Source organism: Tachysurus vachellii, chromosome 5 (genome assembly GCF_030014155.1).
Source record: "Tachysurus vachellii isolate PV-2020 chromosome 5, HZAU_Pvac_v1, whole genome shotgun sequence".
NCBI classification, from domain to species: Eukaryota; Metazoa; Chordata; class Actinopteri; order Siluriformes; family Bagridae; genus Tachysurus; species Tachysurus vachellii.
This window is the reverse complement of record NC_083464.1, coordinates 13,237,171-13,259,447: the sequence shown is the minus strand read 5'-3', so window position 1 is coordinate 13,259,447 and position 22,277 is coordinate 13,237,171. Positions and strand designations below refer to the sequence as shown.

General features: G+C 38.0%; 1 protein-coding gene across 2 annotated transcripts in view; it reads left to right on the top strand.

Annotated features, from left to right (window-relative positions):
• macf1b (microtubule actin crosslinking factor 1b) overlaps positions 1-21,916 on the top strand; it is a 28,416-nt gene extending 6,500 nt beyond the window's left edge. Inside the window, exons 2-39 of one of the 2 annotated variants that reach the window (XM_060869864.1) lie at positions 3,311-3,949; positions 4,517-4,687; positions 5,399-5,565; positions 5,653-5,812; positions 5,901-5,985; positions 6,074-6,306; positions 6,450-6,569; positions 6,711-6,818; positions 6,981-7,199; positions 7,444-7,647; positions 7,948-8,179; positions 9,201-9,427; positions 9,692-9,814; positions 9,920-10,021; positions 10,237-10,338; positions 10,454-10,618; positions 10,766-10,921; positions 11,611-11,808; positions 11,986-12,114; positions 12,278-12,448; positions 12,541-12,696; positions 12,772-12,978; positions 13,890-14,009; positions 14,210-14,379; positions 14,478-14,637; positions 14,720-14,914; positions 15,479-15,604; positions 15,688-15,831; positions 15,916-16,104; positions 16,200-16,311; positions 16,393-16,559; positions 16,847-17,009; positions 17,893-18,047; positions 18,199-18,273; positions 18,357-18,474; positions 18,576-18,739; positions 18,925-19,042; positions 20,443-21,916. In XM_060869864.1, the coding sequence (XP_060725847.1) occupies positions 3,386-3,949; positions 4,517-4,687; positions 5,399-5,565; positions 5,653-5,812; positions 5,901-5,985; positions 6,074-6,306; positions 6,450-6,569; positions 6,711-6,818; positions 6,981-7,199; positions 7,444-7,647; positions 7,948-8,179; positions 9,201-9,427; positions 9,692-9,814; positions 9,920-10,021; positions 10,237-10,338; positions 10,454-10,618; positions 10,766-10,921; positions 11,611-11,808; positions 11,986-12,114; positions 12,278-12,448; positions 12,541-12,696; positions 12,772-12,978; positions 13,890-14,009; positions 14,210-14,379; positions 14,478-14,637; positions 14,720-14,914; positions 15,479-15,604; positions 15,688-15,831; positions 15,916-16,104; positions 16,200-16,311; positions 16,393-16,559; positions 16,847-17,009; positions 17,893-18,047; positions 18,199-18,273; positions 18,357-18,474; positions 18,576-18,739; positions 18,925-19,042; positions 20,443-20,468 (6,201 nt within the window). In that variant the 5' untranslated portion in view covers positions 3,311-3,385 and the 3' untranslated portion in view covers positions 20,469-21,916. The remainder of the gene's footprint in view (positions 1-3,310; positions 3,950-4,516; positions 4,688-5,398; positions 5,566-5,652; positions 5,813-5,900; positions 5,986-6,073; positions 6,307-6,449; positions 6,570-6,710; positions 6,819-6,980; positions 7,200-7,443; positions 7,648-7,947; positions 8,180-9,200; positions 9,428-9,691; positions 9,815-9,919; positions 10,022-10,236; positions 10,339-10,453; positions 10,619-10,765; positions 10,922-11,610; positions 11,809-11,985; positions 12,115-12,277; positions 12,449-12,540; positions 12,697-12,771; positions 12,979-13,889; positions 14,010-14,209; positions 14,380-14,477; positions 14,638-14,719; positions 14,915-15,478; positions 15,605-15,687; positions 15,832-15,915; positions 16,105-16,199; positions 16,312-16,392; positions 16,560-16,846; positions 17,010-17,892; positions 18,048-18,198; positions 18,274-18,356; positions 18,475-18,575; positions 18,740-18,924; positions 19,043-20,442) is intronic. The other variant, XM_060869865.1, reaches the window with a different exon arrangement.
• Positions 21,917-22,277: the final 361 nt, after the last annotated feature.

Sequence of the window (22,277 nt, the reverse complement as noted above, 5' to 3'; positions counted from 1 at the left end):
AGATGAGAGTGCTCCGCTGTCCAACTGTCTGACACAAGAGAAACAAGATCCCGAGAGTTCACACAACACACTGCCGGCTTATGGACCAAGATCTTCCCAGATCTGTGAATGGGAGTCATGCTATATATCTGACAAGTGGAGTACAGCAATACTGGGTTCCAGTTGGTGCACATCCCATCAGTTTCCTCAACAAGGAAGGAATTTCTCTATCGCAGAGGGTACAACAAAGAGGACAGAGAGTCTCGGTGGGAGGGGGAGGCTGAAGCCAGGGAAGAACATTGTTCGCCTGTGACTGTGGGCAACGGAAAAGCCTGACCTAGTGTGTGTTTGTTTTTAAAAGTGAGTTTAAAAGAGTGAGGGTGTGTACACAAGTGCACAATATATGTATGCCTATGTATGAGACTGCCAGTGAAAAAGCAGATCTTTCAAAGGATGCTGAAGATATTTGTTCTCTGGTTTGAATGCAAAAGAACCAATGGAATTGTTTCTTTAGCTGTTTGTCATCTGTGGCCAGGGGTAAGTATGAATCAGTGTCCTTAACGGTCAGAAACCGCCAAATCTTCAAGATTGGGGTGGGCTCTTTCAAACTTCCCCACTACACTGCCTCAGCAGGGAAAGGTGCACAGTGTGTGATGCTATGTGGATTGCTCTTGTTTGACTGAAGGGGATTTTGGAATGAATTCATTATGAGCAGTAGCTTGAAGGAATTTAGTTCTTATTAGTTTTCTCTCTTTGAAGCATGAATTTGTGCTTGTCCTATTGCTGTTTTTGTGAGTATACTTTATTTATGATTATGTGATTTAGATTAAATTTAAAACCAATCTTTATAGTTCAGGGGTTACAGTTTAATTTCTATATTCAAAATGTAATTTATATATTCAAAAATAAACTTCTGTGTGCTATACAATCACCAAATCATTGTGACAAAACATAGTGGACAATAGAAACATAAAAAAAATAATATTTGTTCATTCACTGACAATATCTGTAGACTGTCAGTGCTAGTATGAGGTCACATCCTGAACAATACCGTTAAGGGCTTTTATGTGTCCCATGGGGGACCCTACATCTCTCCTTTAATTAGCGTACCCACTATCTTGATTACTATATGAAGTCTCTCTGACAAGTATAGAATTTATATTTGTCACTATTATAAAATATAAATAGACACATGCTCCACAAGTGCAGTTGCTCTTACTGCCTTGTAATATCTAAAACCAGCTGCTACCATTTATTTGCCATATTGGGGTCAAACCAAGGTTTGGTATTGTTATGGTAGCCTCTGGCTTTACCCACACTTATTCATTTCCCAACACTGGGATACATTTAGTGGCCATAGAAACTAAAATGTAAAACAAATCTTCAGATTTCACTTGTTTGTCAGTATGAAGTTTAATATATGGTTTATTTTTCATTAGTTACATTGCTGACGAATACTGTGCCATATTTTCAAGCTTTTTCCTCTTTATTGGAAATGCTATAGATTATCCATGAAAATGAGTCAACATCGTTAGGTTAATTCGATTCACTGTATTTCTGCCTGTGATATGCCACAAAAATCAATGCGTAGATGAGTGGTCTTAAACAACAGACCATTCTATCATAATGGAAGGTGGTTTAGGAGATTCATGATAATGGCTGTGCTGCGATACATTTCAGTGTGTTGTATACTTAAACAGGTTGAATACCTCATACTGTGCTTTAAATCTGAATTGATGCACAATATATTTAGGTTTTTTTTATTCAATCACCCTTGAACGAAATTTGAGAGTTCTCAATTTTCAGCTTGTTTAGCAGTTTCAAAAATCACTCAAACCGGAGACAAAATGCTCCCATAATGCCACTAAAATGGTACTGGATGGTATATTGACCTAGGATGTATATATACTCACTTTCAAGGAAAACAGTGCTATATCAGATTTGGTGTCTGTTTAATTGCTAGTGATGCACATGAAATATTTAATGGTCTTGGAGTATTTGGTATCATAGGCCTTCAATTGTCTCCATTTATAATTGCTTATCTTTGCACAGATATATGGCCATCTGGGAGATGATGGATCAGTCCTGCCAAAATATCTACCATTTTCTAAGAAATAATATTATATTATATATTAAAAAATTACTATTTTATAAGAAAAGTTACATGACATTCACAGAACCAGCAAGCTAATGAAATCCTTGCATCAGTTAATCTTCATTAATTTGTTGATTAAATCTATCAGTTTATAGTGCATATAGGGACTATATACTAGGTGGTGCTTAGTCAGCTATATCTTCCAGACATTTAATTGCATGGGTCCAGCCACCTCAAAGTTCCTCAGGCTGCACTACATTGATGTACAGTGATCCAGAATGACCTGGTCTGGCCTAAATGATCAATAACGACTGGCTCTCACCGAGCTTTTCTGATGAAATCTGTTTGAATTATTGTACGTCATTGTTTATTAGAAAAAGTAGGAATAGAAAAATTTTATATATTTCCAATGTAAAAAGCTAAGTTGTCTTCCTATTTGATAGGTCATACTAAGTATTTAGGGCTTATTGGTCATTGTCTCAGCACTAAGTTAAATAATGCTGAAGATTGTGTTCCAAAAGCATAAATATTCAAAGAAGAAAAGATAATTGTATGTTGTGAATGAAAAGTTTTAGTTTTTCAAGTCACTGTTTTAGAATATAAGAGGAATGTTTTTTATTATCTTCTGGTAGTAATTTAACTCAGGCCTATCAGAGACAATTTTGTTTTTTTACACTATGTACTCCTGTTCTGCATGTCATTTCTGGCTCTCCTCCCAATATACCAATCCTCTGTGCGAAAAAAACAAAAAAACAAAACAGAACCCCCACCTTTTGAGACAAGAAAATGTTGCAGCATTTTTATGCCTGTCATATTTGATCAAGAGAAATATGGTTTCCCAGTGCCTTCCTGGGGCCAGCCCTGGCAGGGGACACTAATTCTGGCTGCCATAGCAAACAGTGGGAATTCTAAGAAGCGTTTTCATCATAGAGAAGCCAGCCAATTGCATTTCTATGCCCCAAACCTTCAAGACGGTGTCATTTTATTGTATGTATTTAATTGTGTTTGTATTTATTATGAATATGGGTTAGAGACATAGCTATGTTCTTTACAAGACACTCCTACTGTTTGTTGGTAGATGATTTTTCCCTACATAGAATATGAAAGACTATAACCTAGTCTTGTGGTGTGCAGTGTGTATTAGATTTGTCCACAGAGAGTTTGTGTTGGAGAGGAAGAAAGTGTTCGGGATGAAGGTTAAAATATACACTCATGCTGAGTACCCTTTTATTTTAGGTAGCTGAAGCAACTCCTGTATGCATGGCCCTGAGGCCTTCTTGCCTCACATCTTACTTGCCTGTAGGCTGAAGTATGGGTAACCTTATAAGTAGACCAAGTTGCCTGGGTCAGAAGTCCAAGCAAGTAAGGACAAATGAGGCCTTCCTCAAAGAATGCTACCAGAGACAGAGGGAATGGCCTGTCCCAGAGCCTCCTAAGGAGGAGAGGAAAATAGAAGATGTGGACCAAAGCTCTCCACAAGTTCCAACGCCAGACAAAAGCAGGAGCTCTCCTGCTCTAACTGTTACAACCACCAGCACTTTGGATAATGCCTGGAGAAACACACCTTCCCCAGCCAAAACAATATACAATGGGTCTTTGCCCAGGAGAACCAATGTTCCTGAGTACAGGAGATCACCTCTTGGACAATGTGGAATAGCAGAAACAAGAGGCACCCTGCAGAGACGGGATTCTGGAAGCCCATGGTCATGGAAAACTTTGAATACTCGAGAAGTCACAGAAGTCACCGAAGTGACAGAGACTGTTGTGACAGAAATTGTGGAGGTGACAGAATATCCAGCAGGACAGAAAGGCGGAGATCCTATTGTTACCCGGACGGTTAGGGTCCTCACAGGAGCCGCTGATCAATTAGCAGAGGTTGTTCTGATTTTGTTTGTTTGTTTGATTCTTTGCTTATTTGTTTAGATTTCTCAGTACTACAATTTTTCTTTTGACACAAGGAACTAGGTTTGAAGATATTAGTTTTGTAAGAAATTCTGACAATGCCATGCTACTTTGCTCAGATGTTTAGATATTTTCTGTCAATTCCTGTTCTTGATTTTTTGAATAAAAAAATAGGAAATATTTCTAAATGATGTTAATATAACAACAAGTTTGAGAACGCTATATAAGACCACAGATCACCAACTGGAGGGTTGATGCACTTCCTGTTGGCCAAAATGAAAAATATTTGTCCAGGATAGATTTTCTAAATTTCATATTAATTAATCGGATATCCAATAAGAAGTGACTATTTTTGCTCACAGCTGCAATGCTATTGGAAAATCCATTTTGGAGAATGTATTAAGTCTTGATAGAAGAAAGGTTCTGTCAATACTTTTAACACATCATTTTGTCATTGAAAGACTGGCAGCTGCATTATATCTAATGCTCTTTTTTGTGAATTCTTTGACATATGGGTATATGATCTTTTCTTTATTCCAGACTACCCGGAGTAATTTGGCACTGACAGATGGATTTGGGGATCCTGAAATGTTTACGCAAAATCTGCAGACATTATTAACATGGGTTTGCGAGATTGAAGAGCTTGTGGCAAATCAAAAACCTCCCTCATCTGAATTTAAAGTACTGAAAGCTCAGCTTCAAGAACAGAAGGTATGCCTATAAACCCCTCCTAAATGAAGTATGCATTTGTTTTGATAAATCTTATCTCCTTGCAGAGCTGTGTATGTAAATGTGAATTCAACCTTGAAATTCTTTTAAAGCACTTTTTATCGTGAAACCGCATTTCTGCTGAGAATTTCATGCTCACACTGAGATCCTGAATGCTTTATTGTACAGTTCCTGACGGGAACTTATTCACTGTTCTGCCTGAAATAGCTGTCTTTTGTTAGAGTAGTGAGTAAGGTGAAACATGTCTGGATAACCACAATGAGGCCTTGATACATGAGACAACCTTTACTTCATGGGCACAGTGACAGAACGAGGCACTGAATGAAAGTTCTTCATTTTCAGCCTGCATCCTATTCACGTTACACATTCTCTCCTGTATAAAGTATTTACTTTTAATGACCAGCATAATACATTTTAAATACAAATAACAAAAATTCCAAAAACAGCAGATACAGATTTCAGGCATACAAAACACTTAAATATAGATCATTTAAGTGAGTGTGTGTGTGTGTGTGTGTGTGTGTGTGTGTGTGTGTGTGTGTGTGTGTGTGTGTGTGTGTTTGTGTGTGCCTGACACATCAATCCCAAATCCAACAAAACTTGGATATTTCATCGCCCTCAGTTAAAAGTCTTGTTACACTTAGAGTGAATATTCTAACAGTGTTTTGTAAATATTGTGGACTTTTCCAACAGCTTCTACAGCGTCTCCTAGAGGACAGGAGGTCTAACATGGAAACTATGATGCAGGAGGGCCCACGTATAGCTGAAGGGCTTCAAGAGGAAGAAAGAGATAAATCCAAACTCCAACTTCCCCAACTCAAACTGAAGTGGGAAGCTCTTCTTTTAGGTGCTAATAGCAGGTCAGCATGATGTCCTTAAAGCTTGTTTTGTCTTTTCAGTAAGTTATTGTAATCCTTTAAGAGCAAAGGTATGCATTGTGTTAACAGGAGACAGACTTTGGAGCTAATTTTGCCTCAGGCTCAGCTCTTTCAGGAGAGAATAGACAGTCTTCATCAGTGGCTAATATCCATGGAGCAGGACTTAGCTGAGCTCCGTTCTGCAGAGAGAGCAATGCTCCATTTACAGGAAGCCACTGATCAGGCCAAGGTGATTAGATGAAAACTTTGGCTCTGTATATATTTTAGACAGTATACTTCTATTTTGTATTGACAATATTATGTTTTATATTCTATAGGCTGTCATGGAGGATATAAAAGCTAAGAGTGTCGACTTTGGAAATCTTCAACACTGCTGTCATGATTTCATGGAGATGGTCTCAGGTATCATCTCTCTTAGCCTTTATTAACCACCATGATAAAAGAATTTTAAAAAAATTAATATTGGTTGTTTGTACCCATTCTTTCTCAGAGGAGGAGTCTCATCTGGTACAAGAGAAGGCAGATAGCTTGCGTATCCGGTACTCAGTGCTCAGTTTAGGCAGTGCTGATGTGCTGCAGCGGCTGGAGAACGCGCTCGAGGCCTCTAGCCGATGCACCTCCAGTCAGGAGGACCTCCACCTGTGGCTGGGCCGCATCGAGAGGGAACTTCTGGGAACATCTCAGACTGGAGATGCAATGCTGTGTGCTGCTGAGAGACAGAGGGTAAAAGCAAATTAAAACCCACCATAGCTGATAGTGGTGTCATATTTAGATGTATTTTTTTATCATTTCTTTTAACTTGATGTATTTCTAGTTCTGTTTTTTTTTTCTTTTTTGACATATTAATTATTTCATTTTTATTGCAGTTGGAACAAGCAGTTGATAAAGAATTGGCCTGGTTTCGAGCTACAACCCAGGGACTGGAGAAACTCAAAGTCATCAACCTGGACCCTGGTGTCATTGCTACACAGCTCTATGAGCAAAAGGTGAAATTCCTACAAGTTTCTCTACATATAAGTTTCATTTTATTCAACTTAAAATGCTATAAATATGTTAACTACTCTATTGTATCATGAAATGCTATATCATGAATCATTGAAGATTTTTAAAATAATTTTTTTCAACAGATACTATCAGTGGAGATTCTTCAGCACAGGTTTAACATAGAGAAAATGGTGAAGGTTTCTGAACTCTTACAGGCATACAGTGATATTGAGGATATGGGAAATCTTCAGGTACCAATCATGAACTTATTAACATTAAAAACTCTCAGACTACAATCATTAAAAATAGTCTGTTGTTCTGCTAAGTTGTAAGGATTAAGCATTAAGGATTTTGGTGTAAATTTTGTGGAGAGAATCTAGATATTTAAATTCCAAATTGTTTTTTTTTAACAGACGAGTTTAGATACTCTTGAGGAGCAATGTCAGATAACCACCGGCACAAATTCCCACGTGGTGCTGCAGCTGGAGCATGCTCAGTCTCTCTTGTCCCAGTTCTCTGAGTGCTATGCTGAGGTGTTGCCATGGTTACAGGAAACCAAATCCCTTACTGTCCAGCTTTCTTTGAACACCATCAGTTACGAAGCATTCAGAGAACAACAGGAGCTCTTACAGGTACTACAAAATCTGGTCTCTCCAGTACTCCCTCTTCCCATGTCAACAGTCAGGCCTTTGTTTAGGACTTTTTCTATTTACCAAGAGTTCCCTATTAGGTCATCCTTCAGTAAACGCTTTGAACACACTGATTTGAAATCACAGCACTTGTTTTTAGTGAAAGGGGTTTAATTTTAAATGAACAAAAAGTGGCATACTGACCCAAATTCTTATAACCCACTGCTAATTATTCCTTTTTACACAGAGCCTAAGGGAGTCTATAGCTGAGCACAAGCCTTTGATATTCCGATTAGGAATGTTGGCCAAGCGTCTGTCAGACCTGAGTGCTGACCAGGCTCAGCAATACAGCCAGAAAGTGTCAGAGGCTGAGGAGCACTACCAGACCATCAGAGACAGAGTCAGAGAGGCTGCTGGAGTCCTTGAGGAATCTCTGCCACGGTATACACAGGTAATATACGCAAAGATCACTTATTAAACTTCATATACATGAACAAGTGCAAAAATTGCTATAGTTTTATCATGATTTGCTGACTAGAGTATACACAAAAGAGCCAGTTTATTACACTAAAGGTAGAGAAAGAGAAAGACTAACATATACTGTGCCTGGGTGTTTAGGAAAGTGCCAAGTGTGGCAACACGGCTGTGCCTGAAAAATGTACCAGCACCATACACACTGCCATGCTATTGTCACTGTGCTGAGAATATCACCGCCCTTCTGTCTGCCAATGTCTGCCTTTTTGTCCTGTAGCTGAATGAGAGGATGATTCTGATAGGGGAAAGCCTGGAGCGTATGTACAACCATATGCAGGCCACAGTGATTTTGCAGGGCCTTACTCCACGTATTCAAGAGCAGCTGAAGGACAACAAGAACACTCTGGCTGAGCTCTCCAAGCTGGCGCTAAGCCTAAATACTGTGAGGACTGAAGCTGAGGGGCTGCTGGCAAACACACAAGCTGTAGGGGGCAGCTCCATAGGCACAGGTAACCAGTTTTAGGGAAATGGGAAATGTATATAAAATAATAACATGTATAGCCAATATGTATATATGTATAGCCAAAAGTTGTTGGGCACCTGACCTTTCACACCCATATGTGTTTGTCGAACATCGCATTACAGATTGAATCCTTTTGCAGTTTTAATAACCTCTATGCCTATAAAAAAGCTTTACAGTAGATCTTTTTCTAGCATTTTAGAATTTGCTCATACAGCCATTAATGATGTCAGGGAACTGAAGTTGGACAGCAAGGACTGGCATGTAGTCAGCTTTTCGGTTTTGTAGGTTTTATGTCAGTTCTCTATGCAGACCACTCATGTTCTACCATACCATCCTTGGCACACCATGTTCCAGAGATGTATGGAGAATGCTGCAGGGATGCACATTGTCATACTGGAGTATGTTTGGGCCCTTTAGTTCCACTGAATGGAATTAATGCTACCACATCCAAAGACATTCTAGACAAATGTGTGCTTCCAGCTTTGTGCCAACAGTACCTTTGGCCATATAGTGTAGTTTTCTATTATGTTTTAGAATCATTCATTCATTCATTCATCTTCTACCGCTTATCCGAACTACCTCGGGTCACGGGGAGCCTGTGCCCGATCTCAGGCGTCATCGGGCATCAAGGCAGGATACACCCTGGACGGAGTGCCAACCCATTGCAGGGCACACACACACACTCTCATTCACTCACGCAATCACACACTAGGGACAATTTTTCCAGAGATGCCAATCAACCTACCATGCATGTCTTTGGACCGGGGGAGGAAACCGGAGTACCCGGAGGAAACCCCCGAGGCACGGGGAGAACATGCAAACTCCACACACACAAGGTGGAGGCGGGAATCGAACCCCGACCCTGGAGGTGTGAGGCGAATGTGCTAACCACTAAGCCACCGTGCCCCCTGTTTTAGAATCATAAATAGCAAAATGAGTACCTGCTCTTTCAAATGTACCTTTCTTTGATTGATATGTTTCCTTTAGTAAATTCTATGTCTCTGTAGCCATCCAAGATCGGGTGAGCAGCCTGACCAGCCAGTGGGAGGAGACACAAAGTCAGTGTCAGGAGAGGGAGAAGTGGCTCCTTCACCTGCTTGAATTGGCTTCAAGGTTCTGGAATGATGTAAGCAGCATGACAGTTGGGCTGAATGATGCCCAACAAACTCTGCTAGACCTCAATTCAAGCAGAACAGACTCTGAGACCATCCTGCAGAGCCTGGCCATAATGCAGGTAATACACTTCAGGTCTTATATGGGACTGCACAGGTCTCATCAGGAATTCACTAAGCTAGAATTGAATATATGAATGTGAAGTCCTTTAACCAGTCTTAAAGAGAGGAGGAAATAATTGTTTTGCTAAACAAAATGTTTAAAATGTAAAATTGATGGGCTGAGAATTTTGCTTAAATAACATTTTGAAATATGATAAACAGTGGCTTCTATAACCATGTGCACTTTGTGAGCACTTAGTGTACACTTTACATTTCATTTACAGACACTGAGAGAGGACATTGATGGACTTCAAGGAGAACTGGACATACTTGGTGTTTTGGGAATGGAGTTAATGTCTGCATGTGGAGACACAGACAAGCCCGAAGTCACAAAAAGCTTAGATGAGGTCTGTATTTTACATAAGCATTTTAGACGCCAATTCTTAAAACATTTATTATACTGTATATAGCTAATGCTAACTCCTGTTTTTATGCTCAATAAACCATTTTAGCTGTACTGCACATGGAACAATCTAAATAAGATCTGGACTGAGTGCAACAATAAGTTGGAAGAATCTCTGCAGTTGGTGCTGAATTATCAGGATACTCTGCAGGTATATGTTTAATAAAAATACCATAAATATGCCTGCTGGAAAATATTACGAATTGTTAAACAATTTTGAAAATAATAAATATATATAAAGTGTTTTATCATTAACCCTCCCAATCAAAACACACAAATACACAGGGCCTATTTATAAACAGACTGCTGATTAAAACAATCTAAGGGTGCTGCAGCATACCAACACCTATTTTACTCTGTTTGTAGGGGCTATTTGAGTGGCTCAAGTCAGCAGAGCTGAAATCCACTGAAGAGTTCTTAGTGGGATCTGATCTTGGATCGGTCAAAGAGCAGCTGTTTGGTCTGAAGGTGAGCCCTATTGCCCAGGAGACAGTTTACCAAGTACTTCTCAAACTGAAAATTCTTGAGCGTTTCTTTTTTTTACCTCTTAGCAAGACCCTGGTTGTTTTATCACTCCCTTCAGGAGTTCAAGCGGGAATTATACCAGAAAAAGATTGAGATTGAGAGTTTGAATCATCGTTTTGTGGGTCGTCTATCTCCGGGTTCTGTTCGGCCCGGGTCCACTTCACCGTTGAGTGATTTTCGGCAGCGCTGGGACAGTCTGGAGTCAGAGACTGTCAGCCGACAGGTACAACATACACATATTCACCTATCACATATTCACATATTCAGCTTTTTACACTAGTAAAAACTTCTATGCATGTATATTAAAAACATAATTCTAATAAGTATTAGTTTATGGTACAATTCAAATATTTTATGCATAATTGAGCAGCACCAGCTGGAGTGTGCACTGCTGGGATTGGGCCAGTTTCAGAACAATTTTGATGAGCTGCACGCCTGGATCTCTCACACTGCCGAACTGCTGCAGGCATCTCGGCCCATCAGCATTGATCTACAGACCTGTGAGATAGAGCTAGCCAAGCACAAGGTATATGCACAGTATGCTGATGCTTTATTGAAGAACTTACATCACTATTCAACATTACACAGTACTTAACAGAAATGTAATTATTCCTCAACATAAATCAAATGTAACAATTCATATCAGGAAAGGAAAGCTCTATGACTCTAAGCAGCAGACAAAATATTATTGTGCACATTTAAATAATTTCTATGAAATAAATCTGTGAGTGCAAATTTGTTTTACAGTTTATGATCCCCTGGCTAAAATATGTTTGAAAAAATACCTATTTGGTTTTTGGTGCCTATAACTATTCAAATCAAATCGAATCAAATTTTATTTGTCACATACACATACATACAGGGTACGATATGCAGTGAAATGCTTTATGCAACTGTCTGGTATAAGAATAAAAAAAAAATATATATAAAAAGTATAAAAAAGCAAGGAATAAAATAAGAATAAAATAATAAAAAGTATAAACTATATAAGAAAACTATATAAAAATATGAAAATATAGATGAAGAAATAATGTATATACATATGCATAAATATACATATACATAAATGTGTATGGTATTAAAGATTGTCCTTAAAGTGTCCAGGTGCAGTATGGTGTGTAAATAGTGTATAAAGTTTTGTACTATTGTATTATTTTCTACTATTGTACTAAACTGGAGACTAGGTAAAGCTATCCTGACTTTTTGTGTGTGCAGGTACTGCGCAATGATGTAATGTCACATATACACACTGTGGAGTCTCTGAACCAGGCAGGCAGGATCCTGCTGGAAGGCACAGGAGGAGAGAGTCCTCAGGGCCTGCAGCATCGCCTGGAGCAACTGAACGATTGCTGGGAGTTTGTGCGCTCCGAGACAGAGCGCAGGCAATTGGAACTGGAGAATTACCTCAGTCAAGTAGGTAGAGCACCAAATACAGTATATTTACACATAGTTCAGCAAGGCTGGGGGTGATTCAATTGGTTATTCACAGAAATGACCATTTATGACTGCACATTCTAATTTGAATTTGTATAGCACATATTTTGACATTATGTTGAACTCATTAAATGCTGCACTGCATTTCATCCATAGGTTCAAGATGTAACAATGGAAATCCAGGACCTTTTGCAGTGGCTGGAGTACACAGACTTGAAGCTGTCCTCCACTAAAACTGTGTGGGGAATGCCAGACACTGCCAGTGAGAGACTCAGTGCTCATCTGGTAATGCTGCAAGCCACAATAGTTACTCAAATGTACAGATTGTGTATGTTACTACACTCATATCTGCTGACTGTGTGTGCTGTGAACATTCATGCAAATGTGGTTACGTTTGTTGTCACTCATGATTAAATTGACTTGTAAAATTGCATGTATATGTCTGCAGGAGCTGTGTAATGAGATGGAGTCTAAACTGCATGCGTACACAAATATCCGTAACGCTGTCCACAGGATGCTGGAGGGAAGCAACGTGGCTCATGGCTCCAGCACTGAGCACAGCTTAAGCATCCTGGAGCAGAAGTGGAACACTGTCTATACAAAAATGCAAGACCGGAAGGTGATTGAATAAGATCATCATGTCATTCAAATGATCATGTTAAAATGTCTGAGACTTCTACTGGTCTAACATGTCCTAAATGTTTTTCTAAGGCTAAGTTAACAGAAGGACTTGGTCTAGCAAAGGAGTTTAACAGCAATGTTCAAGATCTGCTGAGCAAAATGGCAAAGTGTGAAGAGCTCATTAGTTCTCTGCCTACTCCGAGCTTCATCTTTGACACCATCAGCACCCAGCTTCAGGAACACAAGGTTTGTTGTTGTTGTGGTTGTATTTATATTGTAGCCTTATGCAAATGTTTTGCTTGATATATTTTTTCATAACAGATGCTGGTGAATGAGGTCCAGTCATATGGGGAGAAGAAGACCTGTGTGGAGAATGCAGCCTCACAGCTGTTGGAGCTTAGCAGAAAAGAGGACTGTGATGTGGTACAAAATCTTCTGATAACGGTGCAAGACCGCTACAGGAAGCTTCACCAGCACACCACAGAAAGAGGGAAGACCCTGGAGAATGTTAAGAAACAAGTTAAACAGGTGAGTTAGACTTCACAGACTACGATAAATGAAGCCGAACCTCTGATCATGATTTTATAGTGGTAATAATCGAACTAAATTTTCACTACAGCACTGCTGAATTCTCATTTCTGTTTATTCAGTAGGTGTGTTGTTTAATATTCTTTAACAGCAGCTCTAACAACAGTGCAAGCTGGAACAATATAATAACAGGTTAACAAAGAATAATAATCATTAATTGATATTTTGAAGCTTTCTTTGGGGAGAAATTAATATTTCTAGAAGAAGTCTCAGGTGTCAGTACATTGTTATATAAGTTTCCTGTTATGGAAACGTGTTCAGGTCTAAAGAATTTGTGCTACCTGGTTTCTTTGTAAAATAACAAGATGCATGTGTTTTTTTATTCAAGATTCAAAAAAGAAAGGCTGATAGAGGGATGATTGTATATAGCTGCTGTAATATTTATGATAACAGGAACTGAGGTTGTTTTACAGACATTTACAGTATTAAATGTATGACATGTTCTGCATGCATCTATGTTCTTAAATAAAAAAATAATTACTGCCAAATTGCAATTGAATAATTTAATAAAGCACAATAACAATAATCAACTTTTACTAACAAGTATAGTTTTACTCTGATGCATTAAATCATGAAATAACCATGTTTTATTGCCTATCTGGTTGCATACATACAGGTTTTTATTTATTTATTGAGTTATTTTAAATTTAGCATTTAATATGATAAAGTGACTATGGATTGGACTTTTTGATTGACTGTTATATTAACTGTTAACTGTGATGAATAATCCAGTCACAGCAAAGGGTTTCCATTTTAGCCATTATCATGCAAAACCTTTCTTTTTAACACATGGCTGATTATTAAATTGTTTAATAATACGTGATTTGATCATTTCTGCGTCGTCTATACAGTTCAGTGAGTCCTGGCAGCTGCTGATGGACTGGATGACTGAAGTAGAACAGACTTTGGACACACATAAAGAGATCGCTGTGTCACATGAAGAGATCAAACAGCAGCTCTGTGAGCAGAAGGTAACATTATCTCACAAATAAAGTTCAACAGATCTATTTATGAACTCATGGAGTACAGAAGATTCCTAAAATATATAGAGAAATATGCAAATTGTCAAAGATTCCATATGGAAATATATGAAACATTTTATTTGTTTATAAGATCCAACCTGCTAACCATGTGGAATATTGAGGTGAAAAAATGTGATTTGTGTTCACAGGACTTCCATAAAATCTTTCGCTCGAAGAGACCAATGTATGAGGCCTGCTTGAAGAGTGGCCGCACCCTCTTAGTAAAGACTCAGAATCCTTTCGACACCCAGCATCTTGAAAACATGGTGTCTGAGCTCAGAGACTCATGGGATACTATCAGTGGAAAGTCTATGGAGAGGTAAATATCATTACCAATCAATGTAGCTCTATACATGCATAGTAAAGCCATGTTCTTTAGTACAATTGAAGCCATAATTGTAATATTTTGCTACTTAGGCAACATAAATTGGAGGAGGCACTGCTGTTTTCTGGAAGGTTCAGTGATGCACTCCAGGCACTAAATGACTGGCTGTACAGGGCAGAGCCACAGGTTGCTGAAGATATGCCTGTTCTAGGCGAGAAAGATTTAGTTAATAATTTAATTGACAAGCATAAGGTACTTAATTATTATTTCTTGCAAGCTGGAATCTTGAACACTTAGTACAATACAGAATGACTTGAATGAATCTGTATTGTAGGTGTTCCAAAAAGAGCTGGGGAAGCGTGCTGGCTGTATTCGTACCCTGAAGCGTTCGGTCAGAGATCTGACTCGTGGAAGCACTGCTGATGCCCACTGGCTGCAGGAGCAGATGGAGGAGCTGGAGGTCCGCTGGGAGGCTGTGTGTAAACTCTCAGTGTCCCGACAGACCAGACTGGAGGCAGCATTACGACAGGTACATGCTGACTGGAACTATTATGTGCAGGAGTTAAAGCATTATATATTATTGTATATGTCAATGGGTCTCGATTCACAACTGATTTATTAAAAAGAACTATCCTGGTTATGTTTGTATTGTTAAATTAGAATTTTTTTTTAAAGAACACTGTTATACATTTTGACCATAACATTTAAGGTTGTGGAACATTGCCAAAACAAGTTCCTGCAATCTCTTATGTTATAGCAATTATCATTATAATAATACTGCTTGTCATGTTATAGAGATGCATTCAATGGATGTTAAGATATTTTTAAAAAATAACAATTTTTACAAACATTTTTATTAGGTTTAAATTATATGGAGTACCATGTCAATATAGTCAGAGATGTGAGATTATAGAAAATAAAACATCTTGTGACCCATCAGAATTAAGAATTCAACAGCACTGTGGTACTAAAATAATAATTATAATAAAAATTTCAATTTGGAAATGTAAAAAATATTTTGCACTTAATCTATAAATAATACAGTATATTCAGTAACCTCTAATAATTTACTGTTGATATGATTCATTCGCAGGCAGATGAGTTTGACAGAATGGTTCACACATTCCTTGATCAACTTGCTGACATTGAAAGGGTTTTGAAATATGGAGTACTACCTGAAGAGGAAGAGACTCTCCTAACATTCCTCAAACAACACAAGGTATGACTGTCCTGAGTTTTTCTAGTAAAAGGCAATGCATCTCATGGCAGATAAAACATAAATTTCATACTTTGTTTGAACAGGAGTCAATGAGCTCTTTAAGTAGTCATCAGGTGGCGTTGGAATGCATACAAACCTTAGGTGAAGAGATTTTGTCCTCCTGCCATCCTGACTCTGTTATTACTATCAAATCTTGGATCAGTGTCACTAAAACCCGCTATGAGGAGGTGAGTGACTATAATAACATCCACATAAGCAGATTGCTGGTAGAGCTTCTGGGTATTTATGTGTATAAATATATTTTTTCTCAGGTCCAGACTTGGGCACAACAGCAAGCTGAGCGTATCCAAGCTGCGCTTTCTGCTCTGGAGGCTGAGAGAAAGGAAGTGCAGCGCCTCCTGACCTGGATCTCCTCTGCTGAAGAATCACTGAACGTCAGCGACCAGGAACCCTTGCCTGACGACACAGAGCAGACAGCAGAGCTCATCACCAAGCATGCGGTACAAATGATTACTCATGTTTACTCACCTTAACTGCACACAGATGGTTGCTGGGACAAAACCTGGTGAATGTAATTCATTGTGTCTCTTTGTAGGTTTTTATGGTTGAGTTAAATAGTAAAGTAATAGAAGTAGAAAATGCCACAAAGTCCTGCAAACACAAGCTGACTCCAAAGCAGGTGTCTCCAAGCCACAGAACACCAACCAGTAAGTGTTAACCAGGAAACGTACTGTTTCACCAATTAAAAAATGGAATGTGTTTTAATTTGGTGCTGTGTGTGTGTGCAGAAAGAAGAGGCCCAACAAAATCCCCAATCACAGGTTCACTGCCCTTAGAGAGACTGGAACCTCACACACCCCAGTTGTGTCAACTAGTAAGCCAGTGGCAGAAACTGTGGGTTCAGGCCCACAGCAGAAAGACCAGACTTGATGAGCACCAGCAGAGACTCAAAGAGGTTATTACTGTTAATGTGTTTCTGTGTTACAGCATAATGTTATAACATAACTAGTTGTATAAACAACTGTGCCCTTACTTACATTCCTTGATCTCATAATTGCATACATGTTTGGGTTTCCTTGTAGTTATTAAATCATTCGTAACAGTTGCTGAATATGCCTTAAGATAAATGATGAAATTACAGCCTGGAGGTTAATGGGTTTATAATGTGAATTACTTGTGTCATATTGGATTTTTTTATTTTATTATTTATTTATTTATTTATTTATTTATTTTGGTTTACAGTTGGAAGAGTTTGCTAATTTTGACTTCAACATCTGGCGCAAGAGGTACATGCAGTGGATAAGTCACCTTAAGTCTCGGATCTTAGATGTTTTTCGCAGCATCGATCGAGATCAGGATGGTCGAATCACCCAAAAGGAGTTCATCGATAATGTTCTGACCTCCAGTAAGCAGTACAATACCTACCTTCTGTCACTGCTTGTGGCTCAATCTTAACTGCCAGCACCCATCAGCTGATGCATACTTATTTTGCATTATTTATACATATAGACGTATTCTGATGTATACCAATTGTTCATGGCTTTTCAGTTAGTATCTGACACACACCAATAAACATGATGAGCTGTGGATTTAATCACAGAGAAGCTTTATTAACAAAATAGTTCCTAATCTAAAATCACAATAAAAATATAGGCAAAGGTCAAAGTCAAATCACAGCAAAGAGATTACTGAAGGCTAAGCAAAGACTTAAGATAAGTAAACAGGCACAACAATAAAAAAAATGATATGTGGTAGAAGTTGGTCAGAGCCAAATGGATAAATCATTTCGGAGTGGTAGTTTACTAGGGTGATGTGTGGCATATTATCAGGCACATGTTTATATAGTGTCATGCATCACCACAGAGGTGGAAGAGATCTAGCTCTCTAAGCCTGCTCTGCTCAGGGCTGGTTGTGGTTAGATTCTAACTGCATGAGCTCAGGTTCTGATTTTTGTGTGGGAGAAATAGCATACAAAGATTACTCTGATTCTATTACCGGGTTTTCCAGGTGAATGGCAATACTGATTAGAGTTTATAGAGTGAGGCTTTAACCTCTGTATGCAATATCAGTCTGGACATCCTTTTTCAAACCCTTACTGAAGGGTTTCAGTATTATTTATTATTTATGTGTGTGAGAAGACTGGCCATGCAACAGCATGTAACCAATAAATGATCCATAGTATTTCAGTTGAATAGCTGAACAGTAAGGCTTTTATATATTTGTGTAGTATCTAGATAAAGCTTTTGCTTGATATAGTATGTCTAACAATTACTTTTGCTTGTGGATAGAATTCCCAACCAATTCCTTGGAAATGACTGCTGTTGCAAACATCTTTGATGTGAATGGGGATGGATTCATTGACTACTATGAGTTTGTAAGTGCGCTCCACCCAAGCCGAGATCCCTACAGAAGAACAGTTGATGTAGACCAAATCAACGAAGAGGTACTTTTTTATTTCAGATCCACATATCCATATATTATCCCATCAAGGAAAAATCATGCATTTTGTAGAATATGACAGCATTTAACATTAATGTACATTTACTTGCAATGTATTTCTTAGACATTTTAACAAAACCTACATAATTTCCTAGGTAAGCAGACAGGTGTCTCAGTGCAGCTGCCCAAAGAGGTTTCAGGTGGAGCAGGTTAGCGCTAACCGGTACAGGGTAAGTGTAAAATCATATTTATCTATTCACAATTTATGACATATCTTGACATTTCTGAAGTGACATGATGGTATGATCTACAGTTTGGAGACTCTCAGCAGTTAAGAATGGTGCGTATCTTACGAAGCACACTCATGGTACGTGTTGGAGGAGGATGGACAGCCCTGGATGAATTTCTTGTTAAGAATGACCCTTGCAGAGGTGAATAACTCTCTATGCTTTCCTAAAATTGGTAAATGGTAAAATTTCCAACCAATTACTGGTACAATTAATTAATACAATTAATTTTGGTTCTTAAACAGTAAAAGGTCGCACAAACCTAAAGATAAAGGAGAAGTACCTGTCACCTCATTCTTTTGACACATCCGGATGCAGAGGAAACAAGGGGATGGCAGTGAGCAGGTCAAACTCCAGCCTGAGTTTATACAGCAGCGCATCAGCTCCTAGCAGCCCTTTAACTCGAAAGGTCAGGTTCATTCACATTTTATTGAAAATGTAAAGTGTAAAGGTTGGAAACCTTGTGGCAGTCATAAAACTAAAAGTGTATTTAGTTCTACTAACTATTCTACTAACTATTGTTTACAGCCTGAGTGTGCAGTCCAGCATGTGTTCATTTCAGTCAGTAATAGTTTCCTGCTTTGTCTGATGAAGGCACTGTTACGCAGAAGTTTCTCTGGTGAAAGGTGTATTCGGCCAAGGAGCTCTATAGCTGCATTAGGAACAGACCAGTTCTCTCCTGCAGGAGATGATGATTCTCCTTCCCCCTCAGGTTTGTCATCTTAGATGTAAAATTTCTCCACTCAATGTCCATAATGCATCTAGAATCAGGGGATGTATTATTCTGAAATATACAATCAGTATCAGGGACAAAACTGGACAAAAAAGCTAAAATATCTGATCAGATTTAACACATTTTCTGTACATAGAACATAAATTGTCTTGGTGTATGTTTCTCCAAAAAGCTTGCAATACTGTGCGTAGCTTGTGTAACCGAAGCTTACAGAACATCTGATGACTCACTGTGAGGAAGTCAGTATCAAATCAGTATTGAATATCAGTCAATACACAGAGCCCAAGCCTCAGTGTTCAGTATGAATAATGAAAACCAGATCATGCACATGAACAAGTGAAAATGAAACATAAGATTCAAAAACCCCACCTTTCATATTCATTTGACTTTAAAAATGTATTAATCTTAAAAAAATTTTTTTTAGTTAGAAAATATCTATAAATATTAAATATTTCTTAGTAACATAACATGACAAGCTTTGTCTTATTAACTTCAAGAGAGAGGAAAAATAGGGGATGGTGAGTAAATTCCAATAAGATTAAATAATACTATTAATACTCTTTAAGTCAAGAAGTCAAGAAGCTTTTATTGTCATTTCAACCATATGTAGCTGTTGCAGTACATAGTGAAATGAGACAACGTTTCTCCAGGATCAAGGTGCTACATAAAAACAAAGACAGAGCTAAAGACTTGTAAGTAGTCTTAGCCACATAAAGTGCAACTGTGCAACCTGGTGCAAACAGTGCAGGACAAGACAAACAAGACAGACAAGACAGTGCAGGACAAAAGACAGTGCAGGACAAAAGACAGTGCAGGACAAGACAGTGCAGGACAAGACAGTGCAGGACAAGAGACAGTGCAGACACAAAGTTACAAGACAATACAAAAAGTACAAAAAATGCAGTACACAAAAGACAATAAATATTAAACAGTAACAGAAACAGCCCTGACCGACCAGTGTTAATACTGTATGTGAATACTGAATGTTCAAACAATATTTCGTGCAGTAACATTAGAATGAACACAGTTTCTTAGCAGCAGGTCCTTGGGATAATATATAGAATTGTGCAAAAAAAAAACAGCAAATGTCTGAAATATTATATAGTATGTGCGAAATGGCTGAGATATTGTACAATATGTGCAAAAACGGCTGAAATGTTGGGACAGTTATTTAGTACATTAAAAACTGTAATTGACAAATTGCTGTAGTGTAAGAGCATTTAACTCTTTGGAATATGGTGTTTTAGGAAAATAATCTTCTACAGTATGGTGTTATTTCACTATAATGGCAAACACAGTTGTTGTATACCATTTTGAGAAGTTTTAAAAAGTTATTTAATGGTAATAATAGCATTTTTCTCCTTCTCTGTGCACTTCAGAGGAAGCTGAAAGAGCACCCACATGATTCTTCCCTCTGCTCTCAGCATGGAAGAGCAACAGGACTCAGGATTCTATATTCAGAGGCCCAGAAAATGGTACACCCCAAAATGGAAGTTCACAGCACACATTGGACTCCTCCACACGATCGTTCACACACTCGCCCTGGCTGAAGGGCAGTTTTGTCATTCAAGAACTGATGGATCATGTTCCCACTGATACTAAGGTGTGGTGGGAATTCTACCCACAGTCAGCAATTATGCAACCTTATTCCTTCTCACAACACAGCATTCTGCCAGCTCCTCAAATTTGTATTTATATATTTTGCTTGTGTTCTTTTGCAAAGCAAACACATATATCCTCCTCTCTGTTTTGAGAGAAGTGTTGGAATGTTCTGCATGGGTATTAGCTGCATGATGCCTCTGCTCGCCCAAATCCCAAATATTTTGCCTATATACTAAATAATGTGCATACTGAGGTCCATTATTGTTAGGGTGTGAGCAACAAAAATGCAAATGCCTTTAATAAAATCACAAACACACACATTCACACACATCAGTAGTCTGTTTTACAATTTTTAACAATACAACCTGCATAAACTGATGCAAACCAAAACAGACAGATCTTGTTCAACTGCCTTAAGGCTTCAGTGAATGTATTCTGTATATGATGTATTGTATACTCTTAAAAAAACTCAGATACTAATGTACATTTGTATTGAAATTTGTAAGTGTGGTTGTAGTATTTCCTCAGGTTTGTAAAACTATTTAAATATTAAGCAGTAATTTGGCCCTCGTAAAAAGGTACGCTGTAATGCCACACATCCAAAAACAATTGTTTTTCACTGCAATCAAATATATAACTGATTTGATTTTAGTATCCTGTTAATGTCTTCGTATAGTAATTCTATTTCAACTTGTAATTCACGCATAGCTTTCTAAATAAATCATTTTGAACAATCAACTTTAAGTGTTTCCCTAAGAGGACATGAAAGTGTAGGTCTCCATGAGATTAGCAAAAATATGAATTGTCCAACACTCTCTGCCAGTCCTGAACTGTATTTTATTTAAACCAAAGGTCACAAGTATTTGATCTGTTTTAGTATTGTGCCTGTAGGGCTGTAGTTTGCTGTATAGCTATTCATTTCCATACCATAAAGAATGTCTTGGTTGTGGCCTTTGGTTCCTATCACATAACATGCATGTGCCTTTTTTGTTGATCTTACATACACAATGTAAATATTTCTGAAGTCCGTGGAAGACTCTTTCTGCTAGTTGTCCACCGACTGCAGTAACAATGGTGCAACAATGAGTATCTATACAAAATTTATGTTTACAGATTTAAAAAAAAAAAAGCCACTGTATCTTCATTCATTTTATGTATAACTGCTGAAACGCTGGCAAGAGGTTTTTTTTCCTGGTTATGCATCTTTCTGATGACGTCCTACAAAGGACTGCATGTACTCACACCAGAATATTTTTTATTTTATTGTAGACAAATATCACTAATACGATGTTTCTTGTAAAATAAAAACATTTATAGAATGCTGTTTTTAATTTAATGAGGTTTCATTGTTCTCTGCTATCTTATAATGACTAGACATCTTATTATCTGTATAAAGTCTCTATTAACATTTTATCAAGTAAATAGAACAAGTAATTACATGTACATACAGTTATTTGGTGTTAGTGCTAGGGATGGTTTGTTGTCAGGGAATTTGACTGCTCCCAGTGATTTACTGAAGTTTATTTTGGTTTAAGATTTGTGCTTTAACCTTATCTGGGAAACTTGTTATTGGTGGGATATTTGTATAGATATTTAAATCGGTAATATTTAT